Here is a 14,695-nt window from a genome sequence, read left to right as displayed (position 1 = left end):
TGGTCTTTGTCCCTTACTCCTGGGAGGTAACTTCTAAATACTTACAATTTCCCCAATAATAAGAATTTCATTGTTATTCGTGGAGGGTCCCCTGAACCACACCTGAGTTTATGCTAACAAGATGACTCCGGATGGAGCTTGGTCACACCAGAAAGACCAACCAATGCGACTAAAGGGTTAAGGCTTTAAGCCACATGATATCAGCCTGACGTCTAGCGGGAGGAGGGGACTAAAGATGGAGTTCAGTCACACGGCCAGTGATGGAGTCAATCATGCCTGTGTAATAAAACCCCACTAAAAACCCTGGACACCACAGATCAAGGGAGCTTCCCTGGTTGGCAGTGAGACATGGCTGGGCTGGGAGGGGGATGCACCCTGAAGACACGGCAGGACCCTCCCAGACTTTTCCCTATGCATCTCCTCACTCCACCAGTCTTGATTAACATTCTTTATAGAAAACCATAATTGTAAGTATAGAGCTTGCTTGAGTTCTGTGAGCCACTCTAGTGAGTTACTGAACCTGAGGGGGTAGTAAGAATCTGTCGCCGTTTGGTCAGAAGCGCATGTGGCCTGGGAACACCTGAGCTTGTGGCTGGTGTCTGAAGTCAGAGTGGTTCTGTGGGGACTGTGCCCTTAACCCGTGAAGTCACCCTAACCGTGAGCTGTTAGTGTCCGAATTGCATTGCAGGGGCTTTCCACTTTTTACACAGCTAACAGACTATTAGGGCTTTAGCTAATGATACTGAAGCCACATGCTCAGCACATCCTCTAAACGGTTCATCTAATTTCCCACACCAGAAATCATGAGCGGTTTTTAACACATAATATGAATATACAATGATTTGAGTGTCTTACATTGATGAAAATGGTTGATTCAATTAAGCAGTGATTGCTGAGAGTGAAATCCACTATAGCTGTAATGTTACAAATGCAAAGCATTAATGCCATTGTTATGTAGCAGTTCCCAGCTCAGATCATATTAAAATTTTCTTCAAAAATCCACAGTCCTTAGCCCATTTTAGAATGTATCTTCCTTTTTACAGTCTTGCTTCCCTCAAAACCACTTGTGAAGAAAGATTGGTGGGTTTCTGGGAAAAGCAGCATTGGCTCCTATAGGTGTGAACAGGGGGAAAGGTGGGCAGAAAATAAGATCACCTGTATAGTAGGCTTGGCCAATCTCCTTCATCTGCCTGCTTGTCCTGGTGGTTAAGATTTCAATCAGTGCATCTTCATTTGTTCCCGTGCCCTAAGAAGAAAAAGGAAATCTATTTTTAGAACACAAAAAAAACCCCTAGTTTCATGCATTGCGGTCTTAACATCTTGTTTTCTACAGGTGAAAAGAACAGTTTTTAGTCAATCAACATAAGGTCCTCTATTGCTCTAAAGGGGTTTTCTAATTTTCCATATATTTTAGTATTAAAATAACATGAATCATCTGAAGTTAATTGATATTAAGCTTCTAAAGAAAATGTCCTACTCTAGTATAAAACTCCTTTGAATAATTCCAGGAAGAAATAGTATAAAGGGAAAGCCTATGTCATTCAGTACCAAAAGTGAGCATTCACATACGTCATTGTATTTAGAAAGGGCTCTGCAATTCTTTTGAATGAGACCATACTTGTACCAATGCACCTGGTTGGTCAGCATGGATCGTCCTCTTCATTCAGGGAGATTTTTAAAGCCTCAGTAATGTATGTCATGAGCCTAGTTGGTTTGGGGACTAGTGTTTCCTGAGTCTTGGTTTATACTGAGGTCACTGAATCACACTGAGACTTCAACAGAAGCCATTTACATTAGGACTTGACCAAATAAGGCCAAAGTAGCACAAGAAAAGAGGCTAAATTCTGTCCCTCTGTGACAGATTCCTAGTTCCCTTCAATAGCTCTCCTTTTCAAATTATTTATTTATTTATTTTGTTAGTTACTTTTTTTTTTCTTTTTTTTTTTTGCAGTACACGGGCCTCTCACTGTCGTGGCCTCTCCCGTTGCGGAGCACAGGCTCCGGACGCGCAGGCCCAGCGGCCATGGCTCACGGGCCCAGCTGCTCCACGGCATGTGGGATCTTCCCGGACCGGGGCACGAACCCGTGTCCCCTGAATCGGCAGGCGGACTCTCAACCACTGCGCCACCAGGGAAGCCTGTTAGTTACTTATTTTTAAATAAACTTTTTTTGGGTTTTTTGGTTGTTCTTTAAAATTTTATTGGAGTATAGCTGATTTACAATGTTGTGTTAGTTTCAGGTGTACAGCAAAGTGATTCAGTTATACATAAACATATATTCATTCTTTATCAGATTCTTTTCTCATATAGGTTATCATAGATTATTGAGTAGAGTTCCCTGTGTTATAGAGCGGGTCCTTGCTGGTTATCTATCTTTATATTGTAATGTGTGTATGTTAATCCCAAGCTCCTGATTTGATTTATTTTATTTTATTATTATTTTTTTTTTCCCTGATTTATTTTAGAGCAGTTTTAGGTTTAGGGCAAAACTGCGAAGATCCAGTATCTCTTTTATCTTCCTTGATTAGTCATAGAACCCCCGTTTTTTAACTTAGCACAAAGCTAAGCAAATAAAGACCATATTTTTCAGCTTCCCTTAGAGCTAGGTTTATCCATATAACTAAATTCTGATCGACGGAATATATGTGAAGCATCACGTCCAATTTCAGAGAGTCCTTAAAGAGAAAGGATGAACACGTCTTTGTCTCTTACTCTTTCCAGTTGACGGCAATAAAGATATAATGGCTGGATGCTGAGCTGCCATCTAGCCAAGAAGCGGAATCTACAGGCTGAAGATGGCAGAACCTCAAGACTGAAGGTCTGATAATGATGGTTCCATGATACCCAGCTCTGGGTTGCTTCCTTTGGAATTCTTTTGCATAGAAGGGAAACATTTCTAATCCTTGCTGGCGAATCTAACTCTTATCATTTCACCTACTAAACTGTCCCCCATGTGGCAGCCATAGAAATGCACTGCTGAGATTTCATGTCTAGAGAATATACTGCCAAGAATGTAGTTAGTTGGCAGCCTCCAACTGCCACACCTTTGGTTCTGTCACACAGCTCACACTAAGGTCATGCTCTCTCCAGGCTGCTCTCAGCCATGACTGCGCATGGAAGGGGAACTGGAGCTGGGCCATTCCTGCCCCATGTAGGACCCTCCAAAGGGCACACTTGGCTCAGGGGCTCCCCATCAGCTTGCCGTGGCTTTCTTACAGCAGCACTACAGACTGAGGCTCTTCCTAGCTGAGCCTCCTTCTGTCCCTCTCTCCTTTCACAGGTGTCAGACCTGTATTGCAGTCAGAAGTTTCACCCCACCTACCCTGCTCTGTCTCTTCTTTATCCTTCACAAGGATTTCCCCCAATAAATCTCTTGTACATTTAATTCCATCTTGCCATCTGCTTCTTGGGTGCCCACACCTCTTCCACAGAAAAGAAAATAACTCTGATGGGAAGGCAGAGCCTTGCTTCAGACCTGGACTCCTTCCTTTCCCTCCTTCCTGTCAACAAGTATGTTGAGCACCTATCTCATTGCAGGCTTTCCTCTAGGAAGAGAGGAGGTTCCTCGAGGGATGAGGTTCCCTGATATGATGGAGGTCTGCCTTTTAATTGGATTGAAAAAAAAACCACGTAAATCAACAAAACACCAAATACGTAAAATATCAATATGTAGAATACCAAAAAATTAACAAGATAATTTTAGATAGTAATAGATAGCAATTTAAAAAATTAAACTGAGTGAATTACTAGAAAATATCTGGAAGAAAATCATTCCTGAGGGAAAGAATGTCACATATAAAGACCTCAAGATAGGAATAAGCTGAGAATGTCCAAGGAGCAGCGAGAAGGCCAGTACAGCTACAGCACTGAATTGGGGTGGCCGGCAGTGGAGGAGAGGGTGTGACGATCATCTTTATGTGTCAATCTGGCCAGGCTACAGTCCTCAGTCATTCAATCAAACAGTAATCCAGTGTTTCTCTGAAGGTATTTTGTAGCTAAAGTCCATTATCAATTGACTTTAAGTAAGGGTGAGTACCTTAGATATTCTACGTGAGCCTAATTCAGTCAAAAAGCCTTAATTAAGAGCAGAGCTGAGGCTTCTCTGAAAAAGCAGACATTCTACCTGTGGGTAGGAGCTCCAGCTTGTGCTAAGAGTTCCAGCCTGCCCTTCCTAACAGCCTGCCCTACAGATTTCAGATTTGCCTAGCAAGCTGGATAATCGTGTAACCAATTCCTTGCAATCAGTCTCTTACTCTATACCTCCTGCCTACTGGTTCTGCTTCTCTGGGGAAGCCTGACTGATACAGATAGAATTTTAAAAAGCCGTAGAGATAGACAGGAGCCAGACTCTGTTGGGTGATGAAGGTCATGATAAGGAGTTTGGATGTTCAGTAGTCAAAACTATTGGAGATTTATGCAGGTGAATAGTATAATCTGATTCTAAAAGTAACTTTATACAAATAATTTTGGCTATTCTGTGGTGAATGGATTTGAGGAGAGCAAAAATAGAGGCAAAGGGACCAGTTCCGGGGATACTGACATGGTCCAGTCAAGAGATGATAGTGGTTGAACGAGAATGAAAGCAATGGATCTGGAAGGAGGGACATGCACACATTTCTGATGGATTATGGAGTGGAGGTAATGGGCTTGTTGATAGATTTGGGAGCTTTGAAGTGTGAGAGAAGGCAAGGGATCAAGGATAGTTCTAGGTTTTTGACCTAAACAATGGGGTTAATGATGGTGCCATTGACTCAATAACAACAAAATAAAGAATTTGACACCTCAGGTCAAAAAAAACAAACAAAATTAGGCTCTGACCATATCCTTTCAGGCCAGGAACATGTGGGCTTAAGGTTCCACAACTGCTTCCCATTTCAGGGCCGTTCTACTAATTGGAGAGCACAGAATCTCCAAATCCATCACCTTTACACCCATATCTCAAGTGTGCACCAGAAGAAAGTCACTCTTTCTGATAATCAAGTGCTGGGCAGAAACAGCTTGTGTAGGTCTCATACCTTCATGGATTTCTTCAGCTGTTTCGCATCAAACACTGCCGGTGGGGTCACGAGGGCCACCATGAGACACTTGAAGTGGCCAGAGAGATCACCCTTCAACTCATCTTTCAGTTCCTAAAATTAAAAACCCGAAGAGAAAAGTATGAAATACTTCTCCTTTCTCTTCCTCCAAAGTCACCTAGTGAAAGACAAACACGAATGTATGAATTCAGACAAAAACATGCCCATCCACAGGAGATAAACAGAAATGGTGAAAATATTTCTATGGATATTAGTCTGCATTTTATGATCACTTCCAAAATGTTCTGTTTTATAGACGGTTTTCTGAAGGGAAGCCAGTGAAGAAGGTTCTCTGAGGGCCACAGATAGGAACTGTGTATTAAAATGCATTTCCCAGGCCCTTGATGCTCTCAATGCTTGGGTTGGGGTGAGGGAAGAGGAAGGGGAGGAGGAACCCTGTAATTCACACCCAGCTTCACTGGGAGGTGCTCTAATCCAGCCTTGCTTCTCGGCAACTGCCAAAGAGTTTTGAAGGGAAAAGGGGAGGGAAGACAGTGCTTGGTCATTTGCCTCTGGTAAGAGCATGGAACTAGGAAGCATCAAAAGCAGTTTTCTGGCAACAACAACAGGGGAAACCCAAAATGTGGTAATAGGGGGACCTTACTTATTGATGCTGTCCTTCAGCAGTGTTTTCATACATTACATAAGTACGGGCCATCTCCCCTGCTTGAAGGCAGGTAACATGGTTTCCATTTTTAATATCCAAAGGAGTGTTATTGAATAATTATATTTCCTGCTCTTCATTAATTTTCAGCCCTGAAACAGAGGCTGGAAGCCTCCCAGACTGCTATGACAATGTGGGTACAAACCAACATCTTCCATGACACTTGGGGGCCCAGCAGGGGCATGCTCCTGCCAAAACAAATGGGATGGAGCAGAGCCACTGTAGTCATCATGGGGTGTTTCCTCTCCAAATGCTAAATTCCACCCCTATCTGCCCTCAACCCAAGACTTTCCAACTGAATCTTACTTCACATGCTCTCATTCTGTCCCACTGTGAGACATGGTTGTCACCCTTCAGCTCCATCCTTCCTCCATATTTTGGAAATCCTGAAAGGCCAATGGATCACTCACAATCCCTGTACATGAGTACAGTCCAGAAGCTTGGCAATTCAGTTAAGTTGACAAAAGTTTACGGGGCGCCTGCTCTGTGTTAGGCACTTAATTGGTGAGTCAGACACAATCCTTACCCCTAGGACATTACTTCCTAATGAGAAAAATGGAAATAGTCAAAGTTAAATTTCCACATAATATGTTAAGTATCTAATAAAGGGAACACAGAGAAGGGTGTCTTAATGGAGCTCAGGGGCTCAGAGAACTGACAGGTGATGCCTCAGCTGCCTTGGATGGTCACTACACACTCTCAGTTCTGGACCCAATAGCCTGACTGGTTTGTGTTTCCACCCTTTCCCCTACACAGTTCATCAGCCACAGAAGCTAAAATAACCTTCAAAAATATAAATTAGGTTACAGTATTTCCTTTCTTACAAACCTCCAATTGTTCCCTATTGTTCTTAGAATAAAATCTAAACTCTGCACCGAGACCCCAAGGTCCGGCATGTTCTAAGCCTCTCTTCAACCTCATCTCTTCCTTCCGTCACCCTTTACTGTCTATACTCCTGCCATACTAGAACTCTTCCTGTTTCTTAAGTACTCCCAGCTTGTTTTGGCCTCAGGGCTTTTGCATTTGCTGGACATTCTGTCTGAAATGCTCTTCCCCGGATCGAGCAGAGCAGAAGCCTGATTATTGTTTAGTCTTCATTGAGAGTAAGGTAACAACCTGTCACTGACGTTTCTTCACCACATGATCTAAAGGAGCCATTCACCAGTCATGCTCTAGCATATCATCCATTTTAATACTTTCATAGCACCTACCAATATCTGAATTTGTTTTATTTATATATTTATTATTTTTCTAATAGAATGTTAGGTCCATTAAAGAGAGGAGGCTCTGCTTTTTATTCCAGTGAATCTCCAATGTCTAGAATATCTCCTGACATAGAGTAGTACCCCACTCCTGACACACAGTAGTTTATTATTGAACAAATAAACTGCTTGGAAAAGACACACAAAATGTTCTTGAATAGTTCTTGTATAGTTTCTGGTACTGAAGAAATATTCATCTGCCGAACAAATTTAAAAAAAAAAAGTCTATAATTACATAAACATATTAAAGTTGGGAAAGAAATTAAAGATCATCTAAGACAGGATTTATCAGGTAATTGATCAGATAATTCTTTATTGTGGGCGACTGTCTTGCGCACTGTAGGATGTTTAGCAGCGTCCCTGACCTCTGCCCACGAGATACCAGAAACATCCCGCCCCCCCCCCCCAGTTGTGACAATCCAAATGTCTGGAGACATTGTCAAATATCCCCTGGGAAGCAAAATCCTTCCCGGTTTATAGCCACTGATCCAAGGCAACTCTCCTTATTCAACAGGTGAAGATAACTGCGGCCCAGAAAGATCAAATAACATGTCCAAGGCCACTCAGACAGTTCAGGGAAAAGACCAGGACTCCTATTCCAGGCTGTTGACCAGATACATAGGGGACTTTCTGTTACACGTGGCCTGAAACAAAAGATCCGTGGGCATAATCATATGGCAGCAGCCTTGGTCCATTAGTGATGAGGCCTTTACTGCCTGTTACGTTAATGAAATCTTACCCTTCCATATGCTGCTTGGTATTCCTTAGCAATCAGCTGCCGCTGTTCGTTCGACCTCTCAGTCAGAATGCTAATGAGCGCTTTCTCATCGGTTCCTACGTGAAACGAAAATAATGGTATTCACCATCAACTCAAATATGCTTAATACCTGTGGTGAACAAAAGAAAAATGATTCAGGGTCTGAAACAAATGCAGAGAGGAAGGCATTTTAATTTTTAATTTCCAGGTCTTCCCAGGTTGGCATCGTTATTTCTTTGATTGCTTGGCTTTTGGAAAAGAAAATGAACTTTATTTGGATAGTTTAGGGGGAAGAAAACCATCATTGCCCAAATATTCCTATCCGTGTATCAGACAGAGAAGTGGCACAAAGAACATACTGCTTTGGAAGTAGGTTTTTTCATCCTTCTGAGGTCCAGTTACTGTCTTATCCCCTTTTATCTTTCTATCTCCATATTTGATGTAAAAAGTCATTTTTGTTCCTCTAGAAAAAAAGGAACTGACATTTATCAAGAACCTACCACACACTAGGCACCTTTTATTCATTGTCATAGTTAATATTCACAGGGCCCTGGGCAGTAGGTATGATTAAGCTGTTCTAAAGATAAAGACACTAACATTTAGAAAACTTACCTCGCTTGCCAAAGTCAGGCAGCTTTTAAGTGGCACAGCAAGAATCTGAACCCAAATCTCTTAATCCAGAACATCTATTTCTACCAGTGGTCCATACCTCTTTCAGGCATTTCAGACCCATATACTTAACCACATGTTGTAAGTACAAGTAAAGGGCTGATGCTGGCCTGCCTGAAAACAACCTCCAGATCACTATTTTTTTGGTAATTATAGTATTAAGATAATGTGAGAAGTTGTGTCTGCTCCTTTGTGGTAGAGGACTGCCCCTGGGTTGGGGGCTGTGAGCTGGCTTCTGTCTTGGGCCTGCATGACTAGAATGGTCTAAAAGATCCACTGGAATTCAAGGCTCAACTTCCCTGTGTTGAGGTGACCCACACACACCTTACACCCACGGCAGTGGTACACACTCTACATGAATGACGGGGCAAAGGAAACGGTGTACTTGATTAGCTGCTGGGACTCCTAGTGACAGATGTTGCCCCACGGGGTCTTTGGTCTTGTATTCTTCTGCATAGTTAAGTAAACAGAGTTAGATTAACCCTCATTGTGCCCTGTGAGTCTGATTATCAACTTGGACCTATAAAGGTATCTGAGTTGGTGCACGACTAGACACCTCCAACTACAAGTATCTCAAACTCAGCTGCTCCAGGTTGGATTCATTCTATTTCTTCTCTAACTTGTCTTTCATCCTATGTTCCCTCACCAATGACACCACTACAGATGCAGTCATCCAACCAAAGATCCTGGGAGTTATACTCCTTTCTTTTCCTTACTTTTTACATTGTAACAATCACCTGCATCTCTTGGATTTGTCCTCTTCTCTGCCACGGTGCACTCATCATATTTTACCTAGAAACTTCAACAGCCTCCTAACTTGACCCCCTTATAATTTATACTGTATATTACTGCCTAAGTAAATTTTTTTTCTAAGTAAATTTTTTTAATGCAGCAGATCATGTCAGTTCCTTTTTTGAAATTCTAATGATTCTCCGTAACCTTCGGGATGAAGTTTAAGCCCCTTAGCTTGTGCACCAATTAATTAGGACCTAGCTCCCACCTCATATTCTAATTTCCTACCCCCTTCTCTGCATCTCTATACCCTTTGCCACTAGACTCCAGACATAACTAACTACCCACAGTTACATGTAGGTTGTACGCCAGGCAATTTCTCCTCTCTTATTTCTGCACGTGCTACATGCTCAAGACCAGAAATTAAACCAAGATGTCTCATGGTTCAGAGGCTGGATCTGACACGTCCCTAAGGCAAATGCCACCATGACGCCTGGTTTTGGTGTTGGGAGTAGTGCTTACAAACAAAAACCTCCTTCTCAAAGCGGGCCTGCCAATCAAAATGTGTAAATTAGTGAAGAAACATAATGTTAAGGAAGAAAGACAAGCGATAGAATTTAAAGACCACTAATTCATTCAAATTGACATTAACTTCATGGAAAAGTCTATTCAACCCTGTGTTTAAATAGGCAATCAAAGAGGGAGAGAAAGAAATAACTTTCATTTAAAAATAGCAATAAAAAAAAACCTAAACAGGCAGAAATACAATAATATTACACTGATAGTAATAGTATAATTACTATTATGAACCTTAATAGTATAATTCATGGAACTTTACAAACTGACCCTCAAATTCATAGGACAGGGCAAAGCCAAGAAAATCTCTTGCCTTACTAGACACTAAGTGTCATTATAAAATAATAATAATTATGTAATAGTCATAATAGTAATTATGACAATGTTATATTGAGATAGTGAGAGGCAAACAGACCAATGGAATGTAACAGAGAGCAGAAAAATAGCAAAACTTATAGGAGAGCAGTGGCATTACAAATCAGTGTGGCAAGGATGAACTCTTCAATTGATTGCACTGGGACAATTACATAGCCACTTGAGATAAAATAAAATTAGATTTAAATGCCATTCACAAACATTAATTCCAGGCAGATTAAAGATCTCAGTGGGAAAAATAAGATTGTAAAATTTTGGGGAGAAAATACAGGAGGATATCTTTATGAGCTCATCTAGAAAAGACACAATAAGTACAAATCACTACAAAAAATATTGGTAAACTTAATTTCACTAAAATTTAAAACTTCTATGCGATAAAAGTTACTGTAGCCAATATTAAAAGAAAATTACAGGTCTTCCCTGGTGGTGCAGTGGTTGAGAGTCCACCTGCCGTCCACCTGCCGATGCAGGGGACACGGGTTCGTGCTCCGGTCCGGGAAGATCCCACATGCCGTGGAGCGGCTGGGCCCGTGAGCCATGGCCGCTGAGCCTGCGCGTCCGGAGCCTGTGCTCCGCAACGGGAGAGGCCACAACAGTGAGAAGCCCGCGTATGGCAAAAAAAAAAAAGAAAAAGAAAAAGAAAATTACATTCTTGGAGAAGGTATTTTCATAGCTTGTAATTTTTTAAAAAAGTTTTGTATCCAGAATTTATTTTAAAAAATAAATTTTAAATTGAAAAGTAAAAATTTTTTCTTGCCAAGCACAAAGAAGACAACCCAACTGAAAAATGGATAAAAGATATGGAGGTGTAATTCATGGAAAAAGAAGAAAATAAACAAGAGAGGATGCTTAACTGCATCAATAATGGGGGATGGGGAGGAGGAAGGAAACAAATACAGAATGAGGTACAATTTTAGATCCACTCAGTTGGAAAAACTGAATAGGATGACTGCCGCAAGTACCGATGAGAATACGGAGAAAGAGGAAGTCTCATATATTGCTGGCAGGAATACTAATTTGCATATTTATTTGAGAGAGCAGTGTGGCAAAATTTCTAGTTAATCTGGAGATGAACATTACCTTCAACCCAGACATTTCAACCATTATATTCTGGAGAGGTGCTAGCAAATGTGCACAAGACATAAGCATGACTATTCAATGCAATATTTTTATATTGTAATAGAAAAGCACTGTAGGCAACTTAAGTGTTCACTCACTATTCCCATCTTACGATGTGATAATAAACTATTCCGCAGTTAAAAATTAATCAACTAGAGCTAAACATATCAACATGGATAAATCTCAAAAACGTAATGTTAAGGGACAAAAAAACAAGTTGCAGAAGAAAACATAAGGTAGGATTTCAAGTTATACTGTTTGTGCCCATGCACAACAATAGGTACATACATATGGAGTACAGAATTAAAAGTTTCGTGGGAATAAATTCTAATTTAGAATGCTGTTTATCTCTAGGGAATGAGGTGGGAATGAGATCCAGGCAGGATCGTCAGGGACTGTATCTATAATGATTTATGGTGATGATGATGATGATGATGGTTGTTGGTAGCAGTGATGGTCATGGTAGTGTTTAATATTAAGTAAACATGGCAAATATTAAGATATAATAAAACTGGGTTCCCTATACTTCGCCGCATTATTTCACAATTTTTTTAAAGTACCTTATAATTTCTCTAATTGAGTAAGGCAACTTGGGCAACCTGAACCCATGCACTTTTAGCTTTAACTTCCTGATGTGCTTCAACAATAAAAAAGGAATTGTAAAGCATCACTCACCAATTCCTCTGATTGCCTTATGAATCGCTTCAGCATCCCCTGATGCGCTAAAGCTGGGATAATCTCTCATGGTCCCTTGGTGTCCAACCTAGAAGAAAATATCTGACAGTCCCACTAGTCCAAAGTGACATCTTTACTTATGTTACATACGCATATTCCCATATGCCTACTGGAAACGCACAACAAACCCATAATTTGCACACCTTCTTATCACTTCAGGAGTGGTTCAAGAGAGTCTCCCCACCCCAGATATGCAGGCAATATGACAGCTACCACATTTATAGTAAGACCTCTCCTTTTCTTCTCTTGTGTAACAAATTGAAAATATAAAACATTCATTCTCTAGAGCAGTGAATTGGGTTAATCACGGTGATTCTGAAGAATATTTGCTTTAAAGTGATATCTGCATGAAAGCAGTGAGAAAGTGGAAATTTCCTACATCTTCTTTTTTCAAGTGATACTTCAAAGCTCTTCACTGTATCTCACCTAGAAGTAACTGCAGTTTATAGACTTCAAGATGTTTTAATTAATGTTCACCATTGTCCTTGGGAAAACCTACACCAAAGGATCCATAAATGAAAACCCCATTAGGACTGTCTGTTCTTAAGCTTTGTTTAATGGATGTACAATTGTGGCAGATAAATTCCCTTCTGAAAGCTCCACTGACATAGGTCTTCAAGAATAGCATGGAAGTAAAAAATGCCATGATACTAATTTTAAGCACATAAACTAGAAACTTGTCAGTAAGCTGAGAAAGACCATCCTACAGAAGGAATAAAATATCTTAAAACTGCTTAAGAGAAATTGAGAAAAATCCAAGTAAACATGTACTTATATGGTACTTCCTAACTCTGAATAAAAGTCTGTCTTTACAGTGACAATGTTTTCTTTCTAACTGATGTTTCTATCCTATTACTGAGTAATATTGGCTCTGTTGTCTTATGTTAATATGGCTTCATTTAGGCTCTCCTGAAGTGTTTAATATTTTCATGAAAGGACATTATCTTGTCACATTAAAGTGAATGGAAAATTAATGTTTTGGCACAGTAAAAAATGATAGTCTGTTGATTCAATAGATTGGATTGAACAATTTATTTCAGTACATTCCAACACTGTTTCACCTTAAAGTACCCAAAATAAAGTTTTGATTCCAAAAAAGTAATTATAACAAGTTAGGAACTAATTGTAAATGTGCCTGATCTAAACCACCTGTAAGAAATCAGTCACTTCAACATGATCTTTGGAGAATTCTCTTTCTTCAAGGCTTAATAAATATTTTATGGATTCACACAGCCAACTGGCTTCATTTCAGTTCTATTCATTTATGAACTTTCGTGTTTATCTTATCTGTCCACTTTCCCTGTCTGGCATTTTAGAAGAACCATCACAATATTGGAGCATTTGAGTGCTTTGTGCCCAGCACTGTGGCACCTTTTATACATTAACTATCACCTGCACAACGGCACCGATGAATGAGTAAGAATGATCCATGTCACGTATAAGACACCAAGATTGAAGGAGACTGGAGAATTTGCTCAAGTCCACATAGCTAGTTAAGCAGCAGAATTTAAAAGCAGTTCTGAACATTGCAGCCCATTCCTAGTCTGTCTTAAAACGTAGTCTTGGTACCACCTGGGTTGACCCTTTTGTGAAATAAAATTCATATTTTATGGCAAGACAAGAAAAATTTAAACATAAACATTTTTTTCTGCTCTTTGGCCTCCTCTCTCCCCTCTACGGTGCACTGTATATCTGCATTCTGCATTGACCAAACCTCCCCCATTGGCAGGAATACCTGCTCAGCCATAAACAGCAACATTCTCGCAGCACCAACAAGACAACTCCTTAAAAGATAACATTCCTTCTTGATCACGACCTACCCCTTTGTCCTTGCAGATCTGGATTGTGTGAACTGTCAATAATACATCATTTAATGGACAGCCCTCTGTCTCAAAAAACTTACACAACTGTGCTTTGACTTCTAGAGGGTGGAACAGCTCTCCGAGCTTTCTGAGAGGCTCTTCCTGGGTCATAAGCCTCAGTTGGGCTCGAATAAAATTTTCCATTTCTTTCTTAGATCGGTTGATTGATTTTTTGTTGATTAAAATGCATATGACCAGGCCCTGCCCTAGACACATGGAACCATGGTCTTTAAAAATGAGGTGTCAGACTGCACATGTTTTAGAAGCTTCCCTGGTGCTTCTGTGCCATGGAGATATTCCCATGGCTGCTTTTGCATACAAAAGACAAAACTGTAGTCAGACTCTAATTATCCATGAATTATGAAAACTCAGGGTTTCCATTCTAGCTGTGACCTTTTCACTGCCCTCTGCTACCTATACATCAAAATATGCCGAAATTCCAATGTACAAAACTAGAGAAGGATGAAATTCCCAATTCATTATGCAACTTGCTACCTAGTAAGAATTTAACGGGGAGGAACTACTTGTTTGATTAAAAGGAAAAAAAACTACACACATACACACACACCCCTGTGTGAAAAATGGCACAGGGCTTCTGAAATGGAATCTTAGTGAAATCTTTCAAAGTGTTTCAGTTATTTAAATGAGCAGTATATTCATTTGATAGACTTCATTGCCCAAAACATTCAGAAATAAATATATGACTTATGAAAAAAATCTTACAGTAAAAGAAATTAATGGAATCTTTTAAAGTAATACATGTCACGCAGTGAACAAGGTGCTTCACAGACATCTTATTCAACTGTTACCATGACCTTAAAGAGGGGGATTTTATTATTTCCATTTAAAAATGGAAGACAGGCTTCCCTG

General features: G+C 40.3%; 1 protein-coding gene across 4 annotated transcripts in view; it reads right to left on the bottom strand.

The window, feature by feature from the left end:
• ANXA3 (annexin A3) overlaps window positions 1-14,695 on the bottom strand; it is a 58,550-nt gene that overhangs the window by 20,452 nt on the left and 23,403 nt on the right. For 2 of the 4 annotated variants that reach the window (XM_079920860.1, XM_079920859.1), the window contains 5 exons: window positions 11,904-11,991; window positions 10,532-10,674; window positions 7,740-7,836; window positions 5,015-5,128; window positions 1,156-1,246 (listed from right to left, as the gene is read on the bottom strand). In XM_079920860.1, the coding sequence (XP_079776986.1) occupies window positions 1,156-1,246; window positions 5,015-5,128; window positions 7,740-7,836; window positions 10,532-10,674; window positions 11,904-11,939 (481 nt within the window). In that variant the 5' untranslated portion in view covers window positions 11,940-11,991. The remainder of the gene's footprint in view (window positions 1-1,155; window positions 1,247-5,014; window positions 5,129-7,739; window positions 7,837-10,531; window positions 10,675-11,903; window positions 11,992-14,695) is intronic. The other 2 variants (XM_079920862.1, XM_079920861.1) reach the window with 1 other exon arrangement.

The sequence above is a fragment of the Stenella coeruleoalba genome, assembly GCF_951394435.1.
Source record: "Stenella coeruleoalba genome assembly, chromosome: 4".
NCBI lineage: Eukaryota > Metazoa > Chordata > Mammalia > Artiodactyla > Delphinidae > Stenella > Stenella coeruleoalba.
Note: the sequence above shows the minus strand (reverse complement) of the source record. Positions and strands in the feature narration are given on the sequence as shown.